At 30.4% G+C, this 11,511-nt stretch overlaps 1 protein-coding gene across 1 annotated transcript; it reads left to right on the top strand.

Annotated features, from left to right (window-relative positions):
• The first annotated feature begins 5,281 nt into the window (after positions 1–5,281).
• Positions 5,282–7,755, top strand: LOC111614182 (28S ribosomal protein S14, mitochondrial-like). Its single transcript, XM_023355565.1, has 2 exons — positions 5,282–5,451; positions 7,471–7,755. Exons 1-2 carry the CDS (start codon positions 5,299–5,301, stop codon positions 7,651–7,653), a joined length of 336 nt encoding a protein of 111 aa, XP_023211333.1. The 5' UTR covers positions 5,282–5,298; the 3' UTR covers positions 7,654–7,755.
• Positions 7,756–11,511: the final 3,756 nt, after the last annotated feature.

The raw sequence follows: 11,511 nt of genomic DNA, 5'->3' as shown, positions 1-11,511 counted from the left end.
AAACAAAAATAACTCGGCAAAAAATTCAGGTGTGTGTGATTTATTATTATGTATTTGAAACTAAAACAGTCTTAGATTCTTGTTGGATTAATGTAAATGCCTGAGATATTTTCAGATATTTGATTGATGCTTTATAAGATGCATTTTTACAAAAGCTCTTCTTACAGAGTTTCTGCAGCTAACATCGTATCTAAGAACAAAAGACTTGTATATCTTTAATTATTAATCTGAAAACAGCAGTCAAAATGAAAAATGTAAAAGATATGGTATATGATGATAATACCAAAGCTTTATTTTCACAGATGCTTTCATTTAAGTGTAGCAGTTTGATATCTATCATCTCAAATATTGTTAGAGTAGTTATACATAATATATAATTGTTTGAATAATTAATTGAGATAATGTACAAAAGACAATCCATGAATGCTAGAAAAACAAAATAAATAATTTTTATTTTTATGTAAATAAATTTTTAAAAATAATACATTTAAGTCCACTCGAGAGCACCCTCATGATCACTGCATCATACTCCTTTATCCTAAGTAACAAGATTACCCAGTAAGTTAATGATATTTGATACTCTTCATTTTTTAATGTCTTAGGAGCTCTACGTAACATTTAAAAATTTTAAAATTTATTAATGCATAATTTTACTGTACTTAAATATTGGTTTTTTCTATTCTTATATCATCAATTTTACTATTCTAGCAAAAAATTAGTAAATATACAATATTTACCAGTCACTTCACTATCTTACAGAAGTATAGTAAGAGGCCTAGCTGAAAAGATGCAAAAAATCCTTGCTCTAAAATTTCTGAATGCTTTGTAATGAATGTATGGCAAAAAAACAAATAAATATAGTACTGCTGGTTGCTAATCACTTCTTGCTCTGCCTATTCAAGATGAGGGCATATATGTGATCTGCACTGTTCACATGTATTTTATCATATTTTTTAATATGTAATTGCTTCTCATGTGAGTGTCCAATAAAACCTGCTGATTATGATTGTGTAAGAAATCTTTTGACTGTTCACATAGTAGAAAACTAATGAATGGGTGGTTTTACTAAATCCTAACAAATATTGTAGTCCTGTTACCATGTGTTTTGAACATTAATATAACACAAGATTAACAATTGACCCTTAGAATAGTGCTTCCTTATTCAGACTGCTGCTTTTAAAATGCTGCCCATTTAAATGGACTGCTCTACTATTCAGTGCTTAATTAATGGGAGTTCTGCTGATGCAAAACATAGAAGAGAAACATGCAAGAGTGCATTCTTTAGGGTTTGTTGGTTTTTTGAAGAAATTTATATAATTTGAAAACAGGGTTTTCCAACTAAAAAACCAGTTTTTGAGTCTAGACTTAAACATATAAATTAATTAATTATTTGATTAAAAACATCAACACTTTGACACAAAATCGTCTCTGACATAAAACGGGAATATTGTTAAATACTAAGTTTCATAAAATCAACTAGAAAAACAATAAAATCCCCCTACACCTAAAAAGCGTCCAATTCTCCCTATAATAGGGAGAAATCTTTCAACAATAGAAAAACAATAGAAAGATTTGTACACTTAAAAGAATGCACTGTCTTAGCTTTGAATGACACATCGGTGCTTCTTGCACGTGGAACGAAGCAGAGTAGTGTAAAATTAAGTTCTTAAAGTTTAAGGACCAATACGTTTAGTAGCTATGTCTTAGGACAACAAAGTTTGCATCTTGTCGTCCTATTTATTAACAGGTGAAGGCATATTTGAATTTCTGTTATGTGAATTGAAAAATTTTAAAGCTGAAATTAGTTTCAAGTTGTTACTTGCTGTAGAGGTACAAATTCAAGAGAGAAGACGAACGGGATTAGTAACACTTCTCCTTTATATACAAAATCCACAGAACGTTTAGACAAAGTTGTCTATCATATTTCTTCCACTAGCTGCAAACTCTGATATTAAGTTATCTGGATAAATATTATTGAGATTATATCCAAATTAATCCATAGAAGATGAGTGCGATAATGAAAAAGTGGCAAATAAGAAAATCAAGCCATAGCTTTAAAAAATGCTATGGAAAAATCAATGCATAAATATCTCCAAGAACCTGAAGTGACTTCGTCCAACCTTAAGACACTAAAAATGTTTTTAGTATTAAAGGGTACGAACAGAAGAATGAAAAATTTACATTTATTATTTAATGCATTAAAGATGATTAAACCCAGTTCAGTAGCAAGTGAGAGAGCTTTTTTCTGTTTCTGGCAATTTTGTGTGCAAAATAAGGACAAGGTTAAGTAATAGATCTATAGATGTTCTTTGCTTTCTAAAATCATATTTTCTTAGGAAAAATAAGAAATAAAATAATATTTTGTAGGCATTCATTGTTGTTCCTTTTTCTTTATGGCTTTTTATGGAGTAAATTTTATAGTTTAATGTGATAATCTAGCTTTTTCTTTTTTATTTTGTGTAGACGTTGGTCGATTTTATTTTGTTATATTTTTGAAATTTTATAAATATTAAATAAATCATAAAGTTTTAAATTAAGTTGTAAACATTTCTTATTTCCATTTTTTGGAAGAAGCAAAAATTCGAAAACCAGTTAAAACTGGTTTTGTAGAAAAGTTGAGATTCTTTATAAAAAGTCAGTTTTTGTACAAACCCTATTCTTAAGCAAACTGTTCCCTTGTACTCTGTTAAATGGGTTGAACTATACAAGATACTTTCTAAATATTACTTAAGATGTTTACTTCTATTTTAGTATCTATTTCCTGTCTAGAATGTAGATAAAAGTTTGGTTACTTAATATGTAAAAATCGATAACTTGAATGTTGTTGAAGATAAATACTATAAATTAAACATGTCAAAGTCTGATGTTTTAATCATAAGCCAAATGATTGTCATACTAAATCAGATAGTAGCCTGATTTAATATGGCAATTGTTTGGCTTATGATTAGTTTTATAGAGTATAAAAAGGAAATTTGTTTAGTTAATAGACTGCCATAAGCAGACATAAAATTACATATTTTATGTTTGCAGTTTTCTCTGGAGATGAAATGAGAGATCTAGCATTTTTGAGTATTCAATTATCTTTAATAATAATCATCAATAAAATAGATAAAATAGTGTTACAAGACCAAGAGATGGTAAAGGAAAGATGGAAGAGTTATTTTAGGAAGCTACTGAATAAAATTCAAGAGTACTTTGTGAGGATGGGGAGGCAAATGAAGGAGTATCAGCAGATATAAGCAAGAAGGAAGTGGAAAGAGCACTTAGAAGAATGGGAAAGCAACAAGAGCTGATTAGATCCCAGCTGTGGTATGGAGATGTTTGGGCAAAGAGGGTGTTGTTATTGTTTGAGATCTTATGAAAAAGCTATAGCAGCAAGAGAAGATATCAATTGAGTGGAGGAAAAATATTTTAATGTTAATTTATAAAGGAAAATGAGATGTGCAGGAATGTAGAAATTAAAAGGAAGTAAACTGATATTACACTCAATGAAGATCTTGGAGAGAATTGTGGAAGGAAGCATAAGGCAAGAGAGAACTATAGGTAAGGAACAGTTTGGTTTCATGCTGAGAAGAGGAACAACAGATATGATTGATCTTTGCTCTAAAGCAGCTGATGGAAAGGTACAGAGAGATGCAGGGAGAATTGCACATTGTTTTCATAGATCTAGAGAAAGCATATGACAGGGTGCCTAGACAGGAGGTATGGTGATGTATGAGGGAAAGGGAATACCAGAAAAGTATGTTAGACTTGCAAAAGAAATATATAAGGAAGCAATGTCTCAAGTAAAGAGCAATGTAGGTATTGACAAAAGGATTCACTGTGAGAGTTGGACTGCACTAGGGCTCAGCCCTTAGCTCGTTTTTGTTCAGTTTGGTGACGAATGTATTGGTGGAAGGTGTGAAGAGCAAGGCACCATGGAGTATGCTGTTTTTGGATGACATTGTGCTGTGTGAAACATATCAAGATAAGATAGGGAAGAAGCTGAAGGAATGGAGAAAAGTGCTGGAAGAGAGAGGCACGAAGAGCAAAGACAGTATATATGGCATCTGGTGGAGGGGATGAGAGTTATACAACTCCAGTGAAAAGTTAATTACCGCTTCCAAATTAAAGTATCTTGGACCATACATAGCAAGTGATGGAGAAATGAATGCAGAAATCCAGCATAGAATTCAAAATAGATAGCTGAACTGGAGAAAGATGAGTAAAATGTTGTGTGATAAAAAAAAAATAAGCTACAAAATGAAAAAAAGAGTATACAAAACTGTGGTAACACACCTGCAATGATGTATGGTGTTGAGACATGGGCAGTTACAAGAGCCCAGGTAAAGATGGAGACTGTAGATGAGAATGCTGAGATGGATGTGTGATATGACAAAGGATAGAATTAGGAATGATTATATAAGAAGATCAGTCAAGGTGGATACTATAAGTAAGAAGATGCAGGAAAGTAGATTAAGATGGTTTAGACATGTAGAGAGAAGAAATGAGGACTATGTTGGAAAGTTGGATGTGATAGGGAGGAGGAAGTGGGAAAGACTGAAGCTGAGATGGAGAGAGGATGGAAAGGGATTTGGGAGAGAAGGGATGGAGGAGAGAGAGGACACCCTGGATAGAGAGAAGTGGAGAAGACAGATTAAAGATAGGAATGCTGACTCCATATAAAGATGGGGGAAGTTCAGAGAAAGAAGTCATCTTTAAGAATTTACAAAAACACAAGACAAACATTATTACTGAAGTAACATGCTATCAAAGATTGGTGCTCTTGAAGCATAAAATTAATTCATTCTTATGCTTTTTGTCTGTGTATATGTTCACATAATTATTAAATTTGGCTAAAGTAGCCATTAGATATAGACTAACAAACAAAAAAAACTACTCACAATGTCAAACTCCAGCAATTAAACTGTTACATGAACATTTTCATCTACCTTCAAGTAGACATCTTCAGATGGAATATTACAATTCTACATGGACATGTCTACTTAAAGGTAGATGAAAATGTTTGTGCAGTAGTTTAATTGCTGGAGTTTGGTTGACATTGTGAGTAGTCTTTTGTTTGCTTATATATCCAGTATTGTGTTGTCATCGATCTTAGATATAGACTAATCACACAGAAATATTAGATATTTTCAAGTATTTATCAAATTTTAATAATAAAAATTGTTTTTAATAAATTTAATTTTATAATTGATATTCATAATCAATATTAAAAATATATTATATTGCTACATATTAATATGATTTGCAGATTATTTTAAATTACCTATTGTATATTATTTCTAGCCTTTATATCCAATGATTGTTACACCAAATCGTTCTACTGGTCATTACACAGATTGGCGAATGTTGAGAGATGTAAAGCGTCGGAAAATGGTAAAAGACAATGCTAAACTAAGGCTCCAAATTAATGCCTTACGTAAAAATGATATTCTTCCAAGACAAATACGAGTAAGTAAATTATCATTTTATAGCCTAAATATTGTTATCAAAACAATTTAAAAACTGGAAGAATTACTATAACTTTTGATATATTTTTAATCATTTTGTTTGTTATTTTCAGGCTTTGCACTATGTTTTACGAAAGTTAAAAATATAAACTAAATTATATATAGTAGAATTTCTATTATCAAAAATAGTATGGATTGAGGGTGGTGCCTTGAATAATCAAAAATTTGAATGACCCAGAATGTTTAGTACATTATTAAATAAAATGAATTTGGATGCATTAATGAATACAGTGTACTCTACTTTTAGGTTAGACCTACTTATTGCACATAATGACTTTTTTAAGTTATACAATAAAATACTTTTAATTTTATTTAAAAATTTTTTATAGATCTAGTTATTAAAGCTGATGTAAACCTATGATTATAATTAAAATATCTTTAACTTTTTAAAAATTTGTATTGTCGTAAAAAGTCACCATAATAAATTCTTTTTAAAACTTCTAGATCTTTTTTCAAGTATGCACCCAGCTAAGAAATTTGAGAAAAACTATATTTCACTATGTTCTCTTGTCTTTGTTAACAAAGTATTCTTCCACAATTGACCTTGGATAATATGGAGCCTTGGAGAAGTCTTGGTTAATTGGGACCCTACTATAGTTTCTTTTCTATTATATTTCTTTTTTATAAAATAATAATTTATAAAGAATCCGTTATTGATATTACAAAAGTTACTTAATATTGATATACAAGTATGACTTAAATTATAAGCTGTTATTGTGTATAGAATTATTTCATAATTTTGATTTTCAAACTTTAGAATATTGATTCAGTGTTTTAGAATTTGATAGTTCAAATAGTTGGAACTGATGATGGTTTATTATACAAATCAGTTATGCATAAATTCTCTTTGATAGTGTCTCGCATTATTTAAAATGTTTTGCTAAATCCTTGGAAATCACCTCACTCCTGCTGAATTATTATTTTTCTGGACATATTTCTCCAATTGCTCAAAAACATTTGACTTTCTCTCTCTTAAGGTATTATTTTCCATGTAAGGATTCTTTAGTCATTACAAACAATTTAAAATCACAGAAATTCATATTTGGCAAATAGAAGAATGTTCCAGTATATTCTAGCCCTGTCTACAAAGAATATCCTTAACTTTGGTATAATCATGACTGTAAGCATCATTATGTAGAATGATTAGCAGTTCTTACAGTAGTTCAGGCCAATTGCACTGCAAAGCTGGACAAATGTATATTTCAAAATCCTGACATTGAAGAAGGAAATCCAACTTTTTGGATGTTCAGCATATTTAAATGACTAGTTTCCTGTACTTCTTGGACAAGTGTAATCATGAATCAATTTTATAACTTCAGGATACTGGTTAACAAGTATAACCAACAGAATCTAAAAGTCCAGATCATAATATAAAATCTTAGTTTAAAATGAACATTTTTGGTAGTATTAAACAAACTTCATGAGGTTAATTGAAACACAAATGAAAACATAATTGTATTTATTTTTTATTCTCAAAACCTTCAGCAATGCTGATTTGTCAATTGATTGCTATTCAACTAAAAAAAAATTGTTTAATTATATCTTTAGGACAAATCTTTGAATTTTTTTTATCTGACAGTATGTTGAATTTTTCCAATATTCAATAAAATCAAAAACAATGCAGTTTAAATACTTCCAAGCAATAAGTAATGTTATTTGTCTGAAAGCACTGACTTATTATACTGAAAATTAAAAGAGGAATGAATGTTTCGATGCACTGGTATCTATTTATTTGTTACAGATATGCTTTATATTGTTTTTATATGTTGGACATAGATTATAGGAGATTGATAACTAGAGGCATAGAGTATTTCTCTTTAATTTCATAATTCATAATCCACGAGACTTTTAGTGTCTTTTCTACCTTTTTTTAGTAAGATTTTTAAAATTATTTTTATTGTACTATTTTGTATTTTAGGAAAGATATTCTCAGATCTTTGATAGTTTCTATACATTTCAGGATATTGCAGATGCAGAAATTGCTGCTCTTCCACTTGATACTGCTCCAGTAAGATTACATGGACGATGTGTGATAACTTCTCGTGCAAGAGGAAAACTGACACGTTGGAGAATGTCAAGAATAGTTTGGAGGCATCTTGCAGATTATAATTATCTTTCAGGTGTTCAAAGATCTATATGGTAGAAATGTATATATAATTTTTTTTTTAATAATAATAAATTGAAACTTGTTAAAATATGGATGATTTCTTAAAAGTTCAATATGAAATAAATTAGCAAACTGTAATATTGCTATTTTCAGTTTATTATTATGTATTTAAACTTAATTATTATTAAGTTTTTATTTTCTCTCTTCTAAATTAGTTCAAAATATTTAACTTTCCACAATTTTTAAATAGTATTACATGAAACACTTCATAATACACTGGACGACAAAAAAAATAACGCACCATGAAGGACTTGTTAGATCTGAATAAAAATTGATATGTTGCATNATTTTTCTTTTATTTTTATTGTTAAATTGAAACGCGATTTTTAGATTACATTTTATCATATATTTAGTTTAATTTATTTATTATACATAAAAGTTGTAATAAGTTCAAATTCAAACGAATTTCGAACGAATGATTCCATTACAACGAAAACTATTAAAACCTGAAGATGGCCTATATGAATTGGCCGAAAACGTTTGGAATAAACAAAAATAACTCGGCAAAAAATTCAGGTGTGTGTGATTTATTATTATGTATTTGAAACTAAAACAGTCTTAGATTCTTGTTGGATTAATGTAAATGCCTGAGATATTTTCAGATATTTGATTGATGCTTTATAAGATGCATTTTTACAAAAGCTCTTCTTACAGAGTTTCTGCAGCTAACATCGTATCTAAGAACAAAAGACTTGTATATCTTTAATTATTAATCTGAAAACAGCAGTCAAAATGAAAAATGTAAAAGATATGGTATATGATGATAATACCAAAGCTTTATTTTCACAGATGCTTTCATTTAAGTGTAGCAGTTTGATATCTATCATCTCAAATATTGTTAGAGTAGTTATACATAATATATAATTGTTTGAATAATTAATTGAGATAATGTACAAAAGACAATCCATGAATGCTAGAAAAACAAAATAAATAATTTTTATTTTTATGTAAATAAATTTTTAAAAATTCGATTTTGTTACTCCTTAACAGACGTTAAAAATGGCTCTGAAAAGAGCCTTTTGGTAACTAAACTATAAAAGTCTAGCAATGCCGTTGTCCATAGTCTTTTAATCGCCCCTTCTGCGATGTTCTTTTCTTATTTCTACTTTTCCTTTGGATCTCTTTGTACCATTTCTTCCTTTTCTTCTCAGCTTGGCTCCATTTCTCTTTGTGTTTCTTCCTTTCCTTCTCGATTCCAATCGTTCTTTCGTGGGCCTTGAAAGCTTCCTTCTATGCGCTTTGCCTTTCCCCGTTCTTTTCAATTTTATCCGAGCTCTTTCTTCGGGGTACAGTGCCTGTTTTGCAACAATGTAGTCTCCACACACTACGCCGATGTAGTTTTGAATGTAGTATATATTCGTTTTCTTATCCAAAGGACTTACTTTCTCCATTTCTGGACGCTCTTCCGATTTGGAGCAATTGCGGCTTCGTTTTCTTTGTTTGTCGCTGGGAGAGCCGTTCATCTTGCTACTTTTTCTGCAGAACGAAAGAAGTAGAATAACGGAATTCTGGAAGCGTATTTAAAAATAATTTCGTTCTATACTTCGAATAGTTTTAAATTCATATCCAAATGGAAATGCTCTCAAGAGTAAAACTTTTTTTAATAATCGGAATTTGCCAATCAATACATTTGAACTTTTTATTTGTTTCTAATAAATTATAAAACGAATCGACCAATTTTTATGTATTAAATTTATAAATTATTGTCATGTTATGTAAAAACCTAGAGATGGCACGATACCATCAAAGTTGAAATGATAGTCTGTCAGACAATAATAGAATATGCAGTGATTGACTAGGAGCTTTTCATTATTTTCCTGTAACTTTGATGAAATTTTCGAATTTATGTTATAGCAAAACATCAACTGTTATTTCACATGTTTAGAGAAAAATGATAAAACAAAAGAACTAGACTAGGTTACGGTCGTGAACAGTGGAAAGACGAAGACTAGTGTCGGAAGATCAAAGAGATGCGTCAAATAAAGTAAACAAGAGGGAGGGTGAATTGTGATGGCGGTAGTTGATATGAAAGAGTAATCATAACCGAACGAGAAAAGTTACTTTAGCATAACATGTTGGGTGCCCCGAAAGTCAGTTGACTATCGTAAAACCTATTAGAATCGTCTTCAAATACTTTATTAGAAAATAAGATTCTTGTTGTGTATGCAAATGACAGTTTTCTTTGGAACAAATTAAATTTAAACTTTTTTTGGTCCTTTGACGAGTCGTTCGAGTGATTGGTGTGGTCAACTAAGTTTTGGGTCACCTGCTATGTGCTTTATTATTGAACTGGCCGTGTGATTTGCTAATAAAGCGATTGCTGAATTAGTCACAGTGATCAGGGCCAGTTTTGGTAGATGTGCAGGTAGGTATAGAGATTAAGGAAGGATAGACAAACGGACGGACAACAGTGCGAATTTATATAATTTGTTTATTTAAATTGCAGCACAATTTAAATAAACAAAAAGATACGCACCAATGTTATTAATTTAAATATTCATATTTAAATAGATTTTTATATACACATACGTATGTATTATATTTATGTATTAAATAAGAAAAATTTTATTTTAATTTGCAACTTGTATTTTATGGCGGCACAGAAATATAACTTTGAACAAAGGCTCGTATTATCGGCTTGATTTGAATAAAATTAAAATAAATATATATCAAATATTTTTATGGATTTTTTACCCCTCAACATACTAGTAGGCTCTCATGCGTTGGCTTAGATTTTGAATTTATTCGCTATCAGCATTGATAGGGGCGGCTAACTTAACAGTCAAAAACCGGACCTGGTAGTGATTACAATAATTTGATTGCTTATAATTTAATCACAGTAGCGACCTGTGGTTGTATTAGCTTAAAAAATGATCAAGAGTTTTTATCACATTCTTAAGTACCAGATTTGGAGATCCTGAAATTTTGACGATATTTTCTTGGGACAATTTATCAATAAAATGTAATATTTGTAATAATAATGTGTGAAAAAACGTAATTTTTGCAATTGTGTTTTCATTTACTGGGAGATATTTTAAGGCAATCCTAACATGTTTCATTTTACGAATGATGGTCGGCATTCTAATTTTTTCGTGCCTACTTTGAATGTCTGTCGGCAAAACATTCCATTTTATAGTTGAATTTTACAACTGGGACGCTTCTTTTAAAACTTTTGTCTCAAAAAATGCATATTTTAAAATCGTAGATTTTCTCATCACGTTACTATCGATAGTAAGGGCGACGCCATTTTTTACTTTTACCGTCCTTTTTAAATGCCTACAAACTGCAGCGCACGCATACATGAACATAATAAAGCTTAATCATAAAATCCACTTACAGGCAGTGCCGGCCCGAGGCAAGTTTTAGGATGGAGCGAGATCATATTATGGCGCCCCCTTGGTTGCCCCTAATTTATACCCTTTAATTTTCTTTACCACTGAGGCGCCCCATAGGACTTAGCGCCTGGAGCGGCTGCTCCATTCGCCCTATGGTAGGCCGGCTCTGCTTACAGGAGTATAATAATTAACAATAAGCAACACGAATACTTTCAAAATTATTCTTTCAATCACTATATCAGTGTATTTCTATTAATAGGACTTATCATACTGGTGTATAAGATTGCAGCCTCACAGTTACATAGATTAAAATTGTTTTATTTTACAATTACCTGTATTTTACAAACAGGTAATTGTAAAATAAAACAATTTTAATCTGTGTAACTGTGAGGCTGCAATCTTATACACCAGTATGATAAGTCCTATTAATAGAAATACACTGATATAGTGATTGAAAGAATAATTTTGATTAAATTAAGGACATAGATGCATATTAATT

Source organism: Centruroides sculpturatus, unplaced genomic scaffold, assembly GCF_000671375.1.
Source record: "Centruroides sculpturatus isolate CEXI.00-Female unplaced genomic scaffold, Cexi_2.0 scaffold2128, whole genome shotgun sequence".
Lineage (NCBI taxonomy): Eukaryota > Metazoa > Arthropoda > Arachnida > Scorpiones > Buthidae > Centruroides > Centruroides sculpturatus.
The sequence above is the reverse complement of the archived record's forward strand: the minus strand, read 5'-3'. Positions and strand labels throughout refer to the sequence as shown.